General features: G+C 32.0%; 4 protein-coding genes and 1 long non-coding RNA gene across 6 annotated transcripts; 2 read left to right on the forward strand and 3 right to left on the reverse strand.

Annotated features, from left to right (window-relative positions):
* Positions 435-3,124, reverse strand: LOC104732648 (glutamine synthetase cytosolic isozyme 1-1-like). Of its 2 annotated transcripts, XM_010452216.2 has the most exons (10): positions 2,883-3,119; positions 2,432-2,471; positions 2,208-2,311; positions 2,057-2,105; positions 1,777-1,971; positions 1,561-1,689; positions 1,290-1,364; positions 1,106-1,197; positions 867-1,026; positions 435-768 (listed from the first exon to the last, which is right to left on the reverse strand). In XM_010452216.2, the coding sequence occupies exons 1-10, from the start codon at positions 2,954-2,956 to the stop codon at positions 616-618; spliced, it is 1,071 nt and encodes a 356-aa protein (XP_010450518.1). In that variant the 5' UTR covers positions 2,957-3,119; the 3' UTR covers positions 435-615. The 2 variants fall into 2 exon arrangements, with proteins under 2 accessions (XP_010450518.1, XP_010450519.1); XM_010452217.2 differs by lacking the exon at positions 867-1,026 and having other exon boundaries at positions 648-720; positions 2,883-3,124.
* LOC104733867 lies at positions 6,984-8,376 on the forward strand. The gene is made up of 3 exons (XM_010453401.1): positions 6,984-7,420; positions 7,900-8,256; positions 8,360-8,376. Exons 1-3 carry the CDS (start codon positions 7,090-7,092, stop codon positions 8,374-8,376), a joined length of 705 nt encoding a protein of 234 aa, XP_010451703.1. The 5' UTR covers positions 6,984-7,089.
* On the forward strand, positions 8,846-9,281 carry LOC104732649. Its single transcript, XR_758939.1, has 3 exons — positions 8,846-8,889; positions 8,976-9,029; positions 9,221-9,281. It is a non-coding gene; the product is annotated as an uncharacterized LOC104732649 (long non-coding RNA).
* LOC104733868 (ubiquitin-conjugating enzyme E2 2-like) lies at positions 11,243-11,898 on the reverse strand. Its single transcript, XM_010453402.1, has 3 exons — positions 11,817-11,898; positions 11,612-11,739; positions 11,243-11,503 (listed from the first exon to the last, which is right to left on the reverse strand). The coding sequence occupies exons 1-3, from the start codon at positions 11,896-11,898 to the stop codon at positions 11,243-11,245; spliced, it is 471 nt and encodes a 156-aa protein (XP_010451704.1).
* Positions 12,757-14,814, reverse strand: LOC104733869. Its single transcript, XM_010453403.1, has 2 exons — positions 13,283-14,814; positions 12,757-13,069 (listed from the first exon to the last, which is right to left on the reverse strand). The coding sequence occupies exons 1-2, from the start codon at positions 14,812-14,814 to the stop codon at positions 12,757-12,759; spliced, it is 1,845 nt and encodes a 614-aa protein (XP_010451705.1).

Genomic DNA, 15,181 nt, shown 5'->3' on the forward strand with positions numbered 1-15,181 from the left:
ACAGCACTTTCATTACGTAGATTTACATGTAACAAAATTTGCATTGTTGGTCTTTGGGATACAAAAGTGGGTCGCTTTGGTTTGGTTCTTCAATGGTTCAAATTAACATGAACCGGAATAGCTAAAATGAATAACTTTTTTACATGGTTCAAATTATTTACGTTTTTAGTTTTAATTTATTTGATCTACTATATAAAGTTGAGATTTTGAAGTCTATTAATACTGTAATTCAATCAAGATTCTAAAATTTTCGATAAAAGTTTACTTTTATTAATACAAAAGGAAAATGAAAATTTTGTATTTAAAAAGATAATTAATTTAATTTTCGTATTTGATTCCAAATCCAAATTACAACTCAAACCATGCAAACCGGATTATTCTTCATTCTTTATGCAAACCCAAAATCCAAAAAAAAAAAACATAAAACGAATGAATGATGATGAAACAGCACTTTCATTACGTAGATAATTTTTATTCGTAATAAAACGGAGAAGGTTTCAATGGGTGGGAAACAATACAAAAGCAGAAATAAGCAGAGAGCAAATCATTGACTTTGAATCTTGCAAGAAAACACAATTAAGTGAAACAATTCAAGATTTTCTTGATCTGATCAAATCAAGGATTCCAGAGGATTGTGGTCTCTGCAATCATGGAAGTGACAATGTAAGGGTCCATGTTCGAAGCTGGCCTCCTGTCTTCAAAGTACCCTTTCCCTTCTTTCTCAGTGTCACGTCCTACACGGATCGATGCTCCACGGTTTGCAACACCCTATAATACAACATTATTCCAACACAAAAAGAATTAATAACAAAAGCGAGTTTTTAATATACGAATAACCACAAAAATATGTGTTGTGGTTTGTTTACCCATAGGAAAGTGTTGATGTCAGCTGTCTCATGGTGTCCAGTGAGACGACGCTCATTGCCTTCACCGTAAGCAGCAATGTGTTCTTTGTGTCTCAGTCCCAATTTATCGATCGCCTTCTTGATAATCTCGTAACCGCCTTCTTCCCTCATTGTCTTGGTACTGAAACATTTAGTTAATATGAATCAGCAAAAAGATCATATGACAAAAACATTACAATCGATTGTTGTCAATGTAGTACCTGTAATTGCAGTGAGCACCAGCACCGTTCCAGTCACCAGGAATTGGTTTCGGGTCAAAAGATACAACCACACCAGCAATCTCTGTGATCCTCTGTTTTCAAAACAAGGTGAGTGTTATTAATCGAAATCTACATAACAAGTAACAACCATTGAAGTTTGAAATTTTATTTTGGTTAGACTTACCTCCAAAATGTAACGAGCCACCCAAATTTCATCAGCAGCTGAGATACCAACAGCTGGACCGACTTGGAACTCCCACTGTTCTCAACTCAAAAGATTTGGTAATTAATACTTTATGCAAAACATATTATCTTTAAGATCAAGATTGAATACCGTAGAGAAAAAAAGAAGATCAAAGCATAATAAAAGAGATTTATATTTAAGGTCATAAGTGAATATCAAAGAGACAAAAATAATGAATCTTTATGCAAGTTTTTATGGTTGTGAAAACTACCTGACCAGGCATGACTTCTCCATTAATACCACTAATGTTGATTCCAGCATATAGGCAGGCCTTGTAGTGAGAATCAACAACATCTCTTCCAAAAGATTTGTCTGCTCCAATACCACAATAGTATGGTCCCTGCAATACATTTTTAGACAAAAAATTTAGAAAAACCGAACAACGTAAAAGAAACGAAACCGATTGTATATCCATCATCTTGTTTACCTGAGGGCCGGGGAAACCGCCAATAGGCCAACCAACAGGCCACTTGACATCTTTCTGAAGTAAAGTGTACTCTTGCTCAATACCGTACCACGGCACTTCAGCTACAACATCAGGGTGGCTAAAGACCTTAGCCGCAGCGTGTCTTTTGTTTGTCGGGATTGGTTCACCCGCGGGAGTGTAAGCATCGCACATGACCTGATAAAGAAACCATTAAGTTATTATGATGGATCTAATCAAGTATGATGCAACAAGAAAGGTCAAAACATGTGAAGAAACTCACAAGAATGTTGTTGCCTCTACGGAAAGGGTCTTTGAAAATGGCTTGAGGGCTAAAACAGACGTATAAAACACACGAAAGGTTAATAAACAAGAATCGATCAAAAGAGAAGAAAGAAAATAGTGTAAGATTTCAAGAAAGAAAGATTATTAACTATAAGATGACTTCACTGTCTTCACCAGGAGCTTGACCTGTGCTTGAACCATCATAGTTCCACTTTGGCAGATCTGAAGGGTCCTTCACTGATCCAGATAGAGTCTACATATAAACCAGAATTACAATAAATCAAGAACTTCTGAATTTACTAAAAATAGGAAAAGACAAAAAGTTGAATCTTTTTTATTTTCCCCCAAAATTATTTAGAGAATGAGAATTCACCCTGGCTTTGCTTCTCATATCCATTCCAGAACCTCCAACCCTGATTTGGTAATAAGACAACACCAAAGAGATAACAAAATAATTCAGTCTCATACATTTTAAGAACAGAGCCAAACAAAAAACAGGGTAAACATCATCAGGGGATAAAAATTAGCAAACATATAGTTTCAGTATTGGCAGATTCAGGAGCCTAATAGATTTATTAGCAAACTAAACAGAGATCGCAAGAATAAATAAAACGAAACTGACTCTAAAGGACTAAGAACAACAAAAGGACCAAAACCAAAACTAATCCATACAATCCCAAACAAATAAAACAGAGTCAACACTTGTAAAAAAACAACACGAGCCTATTTGATTTAGGCTCCATAAGAGTACGTATACATAAACAAAAAAAAAAACGATTTTTACTGAAAGAAACAAATGAAAAAAGAAGGAGAAGAAGACGAACCATATGTATTCGGCAATGATTTTGTCAGTGGTGTCTGAGAGGTTAAGGTTAACGAGATCTGAAAGGTTACTCATGGCTACAAACACCAAGGTTTGGTTGATTGTAACAGTTCTAAATGAAAATAAAATGGAACCAAATCTGTCTCGTGTTTTGGTATTGGTAGATATGAAGAGTACTTATAAAAGGAGGAGGGTGCAGGGAACGAGGAGGAGGGTGACGTGAAGACTTAGGTGACTTTTTGGCTCTCCATAAAGAAAAAACCAAAATTACAGAACTGAAATATCAGGAATAAAATATCAAAGATTCTCTTGCGGCCCAATGGAATCTCATATATTTTAGGAATTTATTCATTTATAGATATATAAGATCCTTATTACAACACCAAGTTGTATGAGATACTGAAAAAAAAAAAGAGAAAGAAATATAGTTATTTGAGGTAAAACATCCTTTTATATTGACTATCAAAAAAAAAAAACATCCATTCTATATTGACTACCAAAAAAAAACATCCTTCTATATTAACTAGGACTCAAACTCGACGGAAAATATTTTAGAAATAAGTAAATAAAATATAAATTTTAAAATTATACATTATAAAATTATTTGAATATAATATAATAGTTTGAATATATAAACATTAAACATAAACTATTACTAAAAACACAACCATCAAAATGAAAACTTAAAACAAAAAAAAATTATGTATAGTAGACGCAACTTTGCAAAAAATATTGTTTAAAATATTATAAATACATAAGATATTTTATGAAGAATTATAATAAAGAGCTACAATTAAAAAAATTATTATGACAAAGTGATCCTAACTGAAAATATTAAACTAATGTTGTAATGAGTAAATGTAATTTTCTATTAAATAATTATAATTAAAAATATATTTAATAATGAGTAAAACTGTATAAAAAAAATTAAAATTAAAGTACACAACTTTTGAAAAAAATAAGATAAATTTTAAATATTAAAATAGCTTTTAACGAAAGTTACAATAAATAGATGCAAATGTAAATTCTATATTAAGTTTTATTAAATTTCTATATTGATATAATCATTTCTAAAATTTTAGTTAGATTATAGAATAACTTTGAATATTATATAATAATATCCAAATTATTAAAATTCAACATAAAACGAAAAATTTGTTTCATAACAATGATTTGTTTGTTATCGATGAAGAGACAAATATATAGAAAGTTCAAAAGACATGACTATTTTAATAGACACACTTATTAGAATAAAAAATTGTGATGAAAAAAATATAAATAAAATATAGTGAAAAACACAACTCTACAATAAACAGATACAACTATTTGAGTTTTAAAAAAATAATAATAAAATTTTTTTACAAAAAATATTACGAAATGTCGCAACTGTTGTTCGCATTTATTCAAACTGTTATTATTATTTTTAAATATTAAACTATTTTCTTAACGAAAAGTTACGATAAATAGACGCAACTGTAAATTCTATATTAAGTTGTATTAAATTTCTCTACTACTATAATCATTTCTAAAATTTTAGTTAGATTATTGGAATAATGTTGAATATTAGATATTAATATTCAATTATTTAGATAAAAAATTTGTTTCAACGAACTTGTTAGTTACTAATGAAGAGACAAATATAAAGAAAGTTCAAAAGACATGAATATTTAAATAGACACACCTATTAGAATGAAAAGTTGTGATAAAATAATATAAATAAAATATAGTGAAAAGACACAATTCTACAATGAATAGATACAACCGTTTGAATTTTTTTTTTTCAAACATTTCTTTTACGAAAAAGTACTAAGAAAAATAGCAACTTTTGTGTCTGCACTTGATTATATTTATACCTAATAACCCATATAAACTGTTTTTAAATAGAAGATATCTTTATTACCATATTGAAAAGTCAAATTCAAAAACTCACTATATAATCCATCTAAATCTTGGAAAAAAACTCCAAGAACAGTTTTCATTAAATTTTTATATTTAAAGTTAACTAAAAGTTGTAAATTAGATTCATCATTCTAAAAATCTTTTGTTAAATCAAGAATTGGAGGAATTTCTTAATTTTTTAAAAAATGAATGCTAGAGAATAATTTAGAAAGCTGTAAAGACCGTTGAGATTGAAATCTTAAAAAAAAAAGAATACAGTTCAAATACAACTGTATAATGAACAGTATAATGAACATTCTAATAAACACAACTGTATAATGAACAGTTGCAACTTTACAAAAAAAAACTGTTACAATGAACAATCGCAACTTTTTGTAAAACACACAATTTAAAACTTTTATAGATTTTTTTGGAAAATTATCCAAAAGGTTTGATTGGAAAAACCCGACTTTTGGGTCATTTATTCGGATTGCTATTATATATAAATTGAGAAGTATAAATATAAAATAAATCTTATAAAATATAAATATATTACATTGTCATGTCATTGCTTTTAAAGCAAATGTTTAATATTTTAGTAAAGATAAATATACAATTTAAATATTAGACTAACAAAAATTTTGAAATAATTATTAGTTTTCAAAAAATATATTTTATCTCACTAATTAGTTATGGACGAAAATTATTAACTAATTTTAAAAAATTGTAAACCAATCAGAATTTAAAAACTAAGATTTTATATCTAAGTATACAATATGATTATTTTTAATAACTATATTTAGAAAATTTTGTTAAGATTTAAAATTATGATTCTCCTATCATCTTTCTTTTATTTCATTTACAATATGATTCGAATTATCATATAATACATATGATTAATAAATATGTAAAAAATTTCTGCATATGTTGTGATTTAGATTTTTTTTAAATGAACATATATTTCTCCATTTATGAAGAAAAATGTGCGTTTTTAATGTTCCACAACGGCGGGTTGGTAAAACTAAATTTATGTGGTTGATAAATTAATATTAATAAATTTTATTTGCTCATAATTGCAATATTATAATTACTACTTTAAATATTTTACAAAATAATGATGTAAATTCAAATAAAAAATAATATCAAACTGTAATATACATCAAACAAATTAAAATAATTAGTGGTCTAAAAGATATATGTAGATTTACTAAAAAATGCAATATTAAGTAAATACTCTCTCAAGCAAAATAAATTTTTAAAATAAATAAAACAATAATTTTTCTTATTATATTATAATTTTATGAAAAAATGTTGACTCTGTGCTATATAACACGGGATATCTCCTAATATTATTATTAATAACAAAAACACTGTCCTGTATATCAATATTTTTTGTATATGTTAGAAGAAAAAGACAAACTCATGACAAAGAACTACAAAAATATCAAACAGAAAATAGTATTTTAACGTGAAGTATTTTATTCGATTTATATATTATAATATAAATTCAATAGTTTTGAAATTAATATGACCGAAATCATAATTTTATAGGGGGAAAAGCAAAAATGCCCCTTTTTCTCTTCCACTTTTTAAAAATGCCCTTGGGAAGGGTCCATTTTTAAGGGTACTTTTTTTGGTAAAAAAGACTTTTTTACCCTTAATGAAGGAAACCTAATTTTCTCTCCACTTCACCGTGCTTCTCTCCTTCCTCAACTGACGATTCTCTCTCCTTCGTTCATCGGCGATTCTGCGCGGCGATTCTCGATCCTTCTTCGCGGCGATTCTCGATCCTTCTTTGTGGCGGTTCTGCGCTTTTGTCTCTCGTACATGTAATTCCCGACATTGATTATGGTTCTATCGCACGCAGGTTCATTCTTTCTTTGTTTCTTTCTGGGTTTATCAATTTGGACTATCGCTTATTTAAATTTAGGGCTTTTAGATTTCTTTGATATCGATTTGGAATATGTAAACTCTTTTAAATTTGGATTTATGTTCTTTTAAAACAGTTTTTAAAAGCCCCTTCAGTTTCTTTGATATCGATCCAGATTCAGATCTGACGCATTCAGATAGATAATTGTGTTTGATATGGATTTGAAATTAGTAAAGTCTTGTAAATTTGGATTTTTGTTATCTCTTGTAAAACACTTTTTAGAAAGTCCCTGTTAAACCATTTGATATCAATTTTTAGATCGGTCGTAGTTGAATTATGTCGATAAAGTGTGTTGATAAGATGACTTCAGATCGATAACGTGTGATGTTGATTTTTAAAAACCCTTTTAAAACTCTTGTAAATCCGTTGAAAAGTCTAATTAAGTGTGTTTCTTTAACAGATGGCATCAAGTGATTTTGAACCCCTTGCACTACCAGAACCAACATATGGTATGGGTTTAGAACCAATTGTTGGAGCAAACATATGTCAACATTCGGACTTAAGCCTAGTTGCCAAAGTTAAACATACATTAGGAAAAGCATCTTTCACGAAGCTTCAATCTTCCTTCCTTGGGCACATCATCAATCTTTCTGCCAGAGACATTGGATTTTCTGGGAAAATATTCCACTACTTGATGCTGAGAAGGCTGAAGACAAGAGGGAGAAACTTATGGTTTACAGTCGACATGCAACCTCTTCGGTTCTCCTTGAGAGAGTTCTTCCTTACAACAGGTAATTATAAAGTGTTTGCAATGGTTTTAAAACCCTTTTAAAACCCTTTTAAAAACCTTTTAAAACTCTTTTAAACTCTTTTAAAACCCTTTTAAAACTCTATTGTAAAGGGTTTTTCCCGTTTTAAATGTTTTAAAACCCTTTTAAAACCCTCTTAAAACTCTTTTGAAACTCTTTTAAAACTCTTAAATGGTTTTAAAAGGGTTTTAAAAGGGTTTTAAAAGGTTTTTAAAAGGGTTTTAAAAGGGTTTTAAAATGGTTTTAAAAGGGTTTTAAAAGGGTTTTTAACCTTTTTAAAACCTTTTAAAACTATTGTAAAAGGGTTTTTCCTGTTTTAGAAGTTTTTAAACCCTTTTAAAACTCTTTTAAAACCTTTTAAGAGTTTTAAAAGAGTTTTAAAAGGGATTTAAAAGGGTTTTAGAACAGTTTATATTAGGCAAAGTTTGAACAAACTAACATCATTGTTTTATTAAACATAGGGATTCAATGCGAACCTATTCATAGAGAACCAAGGAATAACGGAAAAGATCCAATTAGTGAACCATATTCTTGGGCGGTGAGAGGAGATTACACTTTAACTCAACTTCAATATCGACTATTTAATGAACCAGAAGAGGGTGAAGAACCTTTGGATGACAAGGAAAAGGAATGCCTCGCTGCAGTGGTATTAACAGAAGGTATTTTGATGACACCAAATTCAACAGAGAAGATACCTCTGTCTAGGCTGAAGCATGCATCAGATTTCGAGATGTATACAGCCCAACCATGGGGCAAGGAAGCGTATAACATTCTCGCCACATGCATTCAGAAATTGGATAAAGATTCTTGGTCAAAAGGTCAGTATAGTGTCAAGGGATTTCCCATGGCATTATATATATGGGCCTTGAGTGCTGTTCCAATTTTTGGTGATACATTTGCGAGAAGATGTAATTTTTCCAGAACATTCTATCCACTGATTCTCAACTGGCAATCAAGTCGTTATGCAAGGTTTGATGATATTGTTGAAGCTATTAAGACAGCAACTTGTGTAAGTTTTGAATTCTATTAAAAGTGTAGTTTTGATTATTCATTGGTTATCTATATTTGATGAGTTTTGTTTTGATGGATTTTGATTATTTTTGTAGGTTGAAGTCAAAACAATAATTGGAGATCCACAAGAATATAAGCATTTGGTTGATAAAGATGACAATGATTTTGAAGAAGTTATTGGCTTGGTTATGAAAGGCTATAGGTTGAAGAAAGAAGAATGGTCTTCTAGATTAGTTGATATTTACTATGCTTTGGGAGAGTTGGGTGACAAAATGGGGGAAAAATTGCCAGTCTTTGAGAAACAAGAGAAAATGGAGAAAAATTTGTCAGATTCAGAAAAACTTGACATAATCCTCTTTATGTTAGATGACTTCAACAAAAGACTAGAAGCCACTGAAGAAGCTGTCAAAACCACATCAGGGGAAGATAAGGATAAAGGAGTAAGATTACAAGATCGCACCTTTTCGCATATATTGGACACTAAACTCTTTAAACTGAGGTCCTTTTTTTTCTTTTCCCTTTGTAGTCTCACGAAGATGAAGATGGACAGAATAGAAATGAAGAGGTTATAAATGAAGAGGTCAATATCTATTTTAAAAGTTTTAAAAGTCCCACATCAAAGTTTTCTGTTTAAAAAGTGTTTTTAACGGATTTACAACATAACACTGATTAAAGGGCAACCATAATGACTTAAACCTTTTAAAACCCTTTTAAAACAGAATGTAAAACCTTAAAAATGATGTTGTTATATGTTTTTTTGTTTTGTTGCAGGCTGGCAAACAAAATGTTGATGGAGATATTGCTAGAGAAGATTTCGTAGAAAGCCAGTCTGTAGATTCTGTCCGTCCGCCAAACACACAAGATGGGAGCTACGCTGCAGATGATGAAAACACTCAAAAAACTGGTGGTGATGATGGTAATTACTTTGAAGAAACACCAAAGGTACATATATCTAGTATTTCTATAAGTTCTCAAATACCCTTTTAAAAGTCTGTTGTAAACCACAATTGTTATCATCTTTGAAGGATAAATCTCCTTCTCCATGCCCTTCTACACCAAAATTTGATCTTCTCTCTGAAGAAGATGAGGATAGTGGAAAAGATATAAGCATGGGTAAAGAGAAGGGAGCAAGCAGTAAGAAGAGAGTTTTGAGAGAGAGAAAACAGGTAAATTATTAATTTTTTATATAGTTGTTATGAGTATTTTAAAAGATTTCATCAAGTAAACCAAGCAATGATGAACTGCAGAGAAAGTCTAAGCAAAGCAATGATGGTGATGATGATGTTATGAACAGAAAAGAGGTTAGTAACTAGTTGTATAATGTTTTACATTTTATTAAATGTTTACAAAAAATTGTGATTTTCTTGAGGCACTATAGAGGAAGAAGCGTAAACCAAGTGACAATCTAGATGCTGATATTCAAGCTAGAGAAGGGGTATGTATCTGTGACAACCCGTCCCGCGGACCCCACTAGCCCACCGCTAGCTGCCCCAACGGACCTTCCGTGGACCCTGCTAGCCCACCGCTAGCCGTCCAACGGACTCCAAGCTGGCCCTGCAGGGCATCGATCCTAACCCATCACTGTGGATATCCCAATCCACCAGTAGGTTATTGGTGCGCCAGGCGTTCCTCGAACCCTGGTCCTCACCCTTTAACAACCTTCCCACAGGACAAGTTGCACCAATTCAGATCAATTGGTGACAGCTTGTCCTGTGGGAAGGTTGTTAAAAGGTGGGGACCAGGGTTCGAGGAACGCCTGGTACACCAATAACCTACTGTGGATTTGGATGAATAGTTCCATTTGCCCAGTGAGGGGTTAGGATCGATGCCCTGCAAGGCCAGCTTCGGGCCTATGGGGGCAAGCTAGCGGTGGGCTAGTGGGGTCAACGGGACGGGTTGTCACATAAAAATCGATTTTTAAAACCTTTTAAAAGGTTAAATCTTCTAAAAAGGGTTAATATTCTTTTAAGTTTTAAGGGTTTAAAAGGTTTTAGAGAGCTTTAAAAGTTGAAAAACCTTTTGAGAGGGTTTTAAAATCTTTTAAAACGAGCTTTAAACCTTGTAAAACCTTTTAAAAGAATTTTAGAAGTTTTTGAAAACTTTTTTAACATCTTTTAAAACCTTTTAAAAAACCCTTTGAAACCATTGAAACTCTTTTAAAAACCATTTAAAAATTATTGCTGGTATATAAACGTGATCACATCAAGAAGAATATTGAATAGAATAGTATTTCAATGTTTAGTTTGCAAGTATATTTAAAACAATTGTCCTTTTAATGTAAAGTTATTTCTTTTCGCTTGTAAAACCTTTTAAATGGTGTTAATCCTATAAATGGTGTTAAACTGTTTATAGGTTTTAAAAGGTTTTAAAAATCTTTTAAAATCTTTTAAAAGGTTAAATTTTCTAAAACGGGTTAATATTATTTTATGCTTTAAAAGGTTTTAAAAGGTTTTAAGAGAGCTTTAAAAGTGTTAAAAACCTTTTAAAACCTTTTTAGATGGTTTTAAAACCTTTTAAACGGGCATATAAATCTTTTAAACCGTTTAAACTTTTAAGATTATATCTTGTTTTTAGAAATTTTAAAAGGTTTTACAAATGGTTTATAATGATATATATCAATTTGGTTTGCTTTTTTAAAAGCTTTACAAGTTTTTTCTAATATTAAAACAGTAAACTCTGGATAAAATATTTTTTTAAATAGAGTTTACAAGAGCAGAGACTGAAATATTTTATTAAAAAGAACAAAAACAAGATAAATTATTCAAGAGTTCTTAAAAATAGATATGAACTATCTCAGTTTCCTCTCCCAGCATATTGATTAGTCATCTCTCTAGCCATGGCTTCAAACCTTCTCCTATCAGATTTGTAGAGGTTGGCAAGATATTCAATGGTCTGTCCCTCATCATTGACCTCTGGTTCAATCAACTTCTCCACTAATTCCTTGAAAAGCTTAACAATAGACATGGGAGTCCAACAGTCGGTCCTCAAAACTTTTAGGTGAATGCCTCTCCTATCTGCTACATTTGGGTGGCAAATTCTTGTGATGAAAACAACCTGCATTATCAAGAAATTTTATTTAAAAAACTATTGAGTTGCTGCAAAAAAGGAGTCCTAATAATCATGCTTGCTAAAATAAAAAAGAGTATAATCAAAAATAGATACCTTGGGGGGACTTCTTGGGTAATCAAGTGGAAAATTAAGCCTAAGTTTAAACACTCCCCCTTCATAGGGAGTATTCACCGGTCCGATTAGAGTAGCCTCCCAACGGAAAATGTCATCATCAACAGTTACTAAAAAAAAGGCAAACACTCAATCTCTTTTATCCTTAACAGTAAAACAAATCTACTCTGAAGATGTATGTGTTTACCTGCTGTGATGTTTGGCGAAAGATCCCTGTTCAGACATCTCAGATCAGTCCTTATAAGGCTTGAAGGAGAACGACGGGCCATTTCTGACGGATTGAAGGAAGAATGTAAATAGATTTTTCGAATCTGGGAGATGATTTAGGAGACAAAGGTTTGATTTTTCGAATCTGAGAGATGATTGAGGAGTTATCGTGAGACAAAAAGTATATATAATAGGCGAAGCGTCGCTTTGGTTTACAAAAAGTACCCCTTCAACGCTTAATTAAAACCGAACCAAAGACACGCTTCAAAATCTTATCCATTAAAATCTTACCCCTTCAAAACTTACCCCTTCGCTGTTTCCAAGTGACTCTTCGCATATTACCCCTTCAATCGTTTTCCACAAAAAAAACTTAACCGATTCGAAATCAAAATTCGAAATCGTCTCTATCTCTTCAAATCATCTAAAATCGTTGGAGGGTTTTGCTTGGTGTTTGATTACGAAGCAGTGAAGGAGACTGAAGATGGTGAAATCAGAAGAAATTTAGGGTTTTTGCAGTGAGAGAGAAGAGAGAGAGAGATGAAGAAGAGGAAGGGGAAGGGGAAGGGGAAGGGGAAGAGAGAGAGAGTGTGGCGACTTGCTTTTTACAAGAGTTTATATATATGGTTTTTAATCGTTGTAGGGTTTTACAAGAGTATATATGGTTTTCAACATGTTTTAAAAGGTTTTTAACATGTTTTAAAAAGGTTTTACAAGTTGTTTTAAAAGGTATATATATGGTTTTTAATCGGTGTAGGGTTTTACAAGAGTATATATGGTTTTTAACATGTTTTAAAAGAGTTTACAAGTTGTTTGTAAATTATTTTAAAACAGTACGACTTGCTATTTTAAAAGGCATTACAAGTTGTTTATAATGATTTAAAACTATAAAATCTGAAAAAACAATTCTGAGAAAATGGAGTTTACAACACCACTNGTGAATCAACATCGATTAGACCAGTTGAGTGTGAAGAACCAGATGGATACCCAACAGAGGTTGTCATGTTACGAGGAACACCCTCGACATATGGATTTGGTATTTGTTGATCCTGNTATTGTTTTGAATTTGTCTTAGCCTTTCCATACTCCCATGAACTAGCTATTCTCTTTTTCTTTTGCCTGCCACTAGGTATACGAGTAGAAGGTGGTCGAATAGAAGTACTAACACTCTCTGGAATCTCCCAATACTCCATATCACCTACTGGGTGAATGCTCTCTGAATATGCTAAACGCCATCTGTAAAATAAAAAAGAGGAAGATAAGACTAATATAACTTTGATAAACCTTTGAAAAACCTTGTAAAACCTTGTAAAACCTTTTTTAAACTGTTTATAAACCTTATAAATAACTTATAAAACCTTTTAAAACCTTTTAAAATATTGTAAAAACCTGTCGGATCCGTTACTTTAGCAACCTTTTAAAGACCTTATTAAAGAAGAGAGTTATAACCTTTCAGTGGAATGATAATCATCAACAAACATGTTTTCATTGAGATTGACATGTTTTGCAGCAGCAATTCCATGTGCACAAGGGAATTTGTCAATATCAAACATACAGCATGTGCATTTCCTTGTGTCCAAATTCACCATATATGTCTTTAAAGCTGCTTTAACCTCGAAGATATTTTCATTTACTTGACTAACTTCAAGCCAGCGGGTAGTATTATTATAAGATTCATTCATCTTATTCCCAACTTTTGTAGTAACAGCATATGGATGTCGACAGCTCTCCTCACGTCGTTCATTAAACCACCTAGTCAAAATAGACCTGATTGTATCAAACAGGCAGACAATTAGATACTCACGAGTCTCTTTTAACCTGGATTTAAAGGACTCGGCACAATTAGATGTCATAATGTTGTACCGGTTAGAAGGAGAATATGCACGTGACCATTTCCTAATATCAGCTTGCCAAAGATATTCTCCAAGAACCGGATCACCATTGGAAATTTGACTGAACAAATAATCAAAATCATACTGAGTGTAAGCTCTTGAAGCATCATGAACAACTGGAAGAAGAGAAGCAGAAGCTCTAAATCGTGTTTCCAGGTTCTTTTGCAAGTGGAAAGTGCAGATCCCATGATGAGCATGTACATAATTTACTGAAAGCGCAGTTGCAATTGAAGAAGCCCGATCAGACACGGAAACTAGATCCTTTTCATCAGGAATAATAGTCTTCAACCACCGCAAAAACAAATCCCATGATGCATTATTCTCAGAATCAACAACGGCGAAAGCAATAGGATACAACTGAAAATTACCATCCTGAGCTGATGCAGCAAGCAAAGTCCCTTTATATTTTGATTTCAAATGGGCGCCATCAATAGAAATAACTTTTCTCATCAACTTAAAACCTCTAATTGATGCACCAAAAGCCAGAAAACCATATCTAAACTTATTATCAGAATCAGCTTTGATGTAAGTGATAGTACCTGGATTCTTCTTTTCTATCATGTGAAACCAACTCGGTAAAACCTCATAACTATCAGCAGGTATACCCCTAGCAAGTTCTGATGCATGTTCTTGAGCTCTCCATGCTTTTGAGTACGAGACACCAACTCCATGGTCATTCCTAAAAATTTCCATGAGCTGTTTGGGTCTGAGAGGAAGCTTTCCTCCTGCAAAATGGTTACTAACCAAACCAGCCAAAGTCCTTGCAGATGCTTGGCGATGATTAACATTCCTTAAAGCAGAGTCACAGCTGTGCTGACTAATATACTTTCGAACAACAAAGCTATCTGATGCTTTAGCCTTAGTTGCACGTAGCCTCCAACTACATTTTTCATCAATACATTTAAGAACATACCTCTTGTTGTCTGACTTAAAAGTATGAAACTCAAAACTATGCTTGACTGCATACATCCGCATCTGACTTCTCATTTCTGTTTTGTCTTTGAATAACTTTCCACAAAACAGTGAATCAACATCGATTAGACCAGTTGAGTGTGAAGAACCAGATGGATACCCAACAGAGGTTGTCATGTTACGAGGAACACCCTCGACATATGGATTTGGTATTGGTTGATCCTGAAAGTACAAATCAATGGTTATTTAAAAGGTTTTACAAGTTATTTAAAAGGTTTTACAAGTTATTTAAAAGGTTTTACAAGTTATTTAAAAGGTTTTACAAGTTATTTCAAAGGATTTAATAAGGTTTACAACCGTTTTCAAAAGGTTTTTTAAAGTGATTAAATGTAAGTTACCTGAGTATGAGTAGAAGTAAAATCATCAGAATTGCCAGAATATTGACTTGAAGAAGCAACAGGAGAACAATAAAAACGAGGAACACCCTCGACATATGGATTTGGTATTGGTTGACCCTGAAAGTACAAATCAATGGTTTTTTTAA

The sequence above is a fragment of the Camelina sativa genome, chromosome 12 (genome assembly GCF_000633955.1).
Source record: "Camelina sativa cultivar DH55 chromosome 12, Cs, whole genome shotgun sequence".
Lineage (NCBI taxonomy): Eukaryota > Viridiplantae > Streptophyta > Magnoliopsida > Brassicales > Brassicaceae > Camelina > Camelina sativa.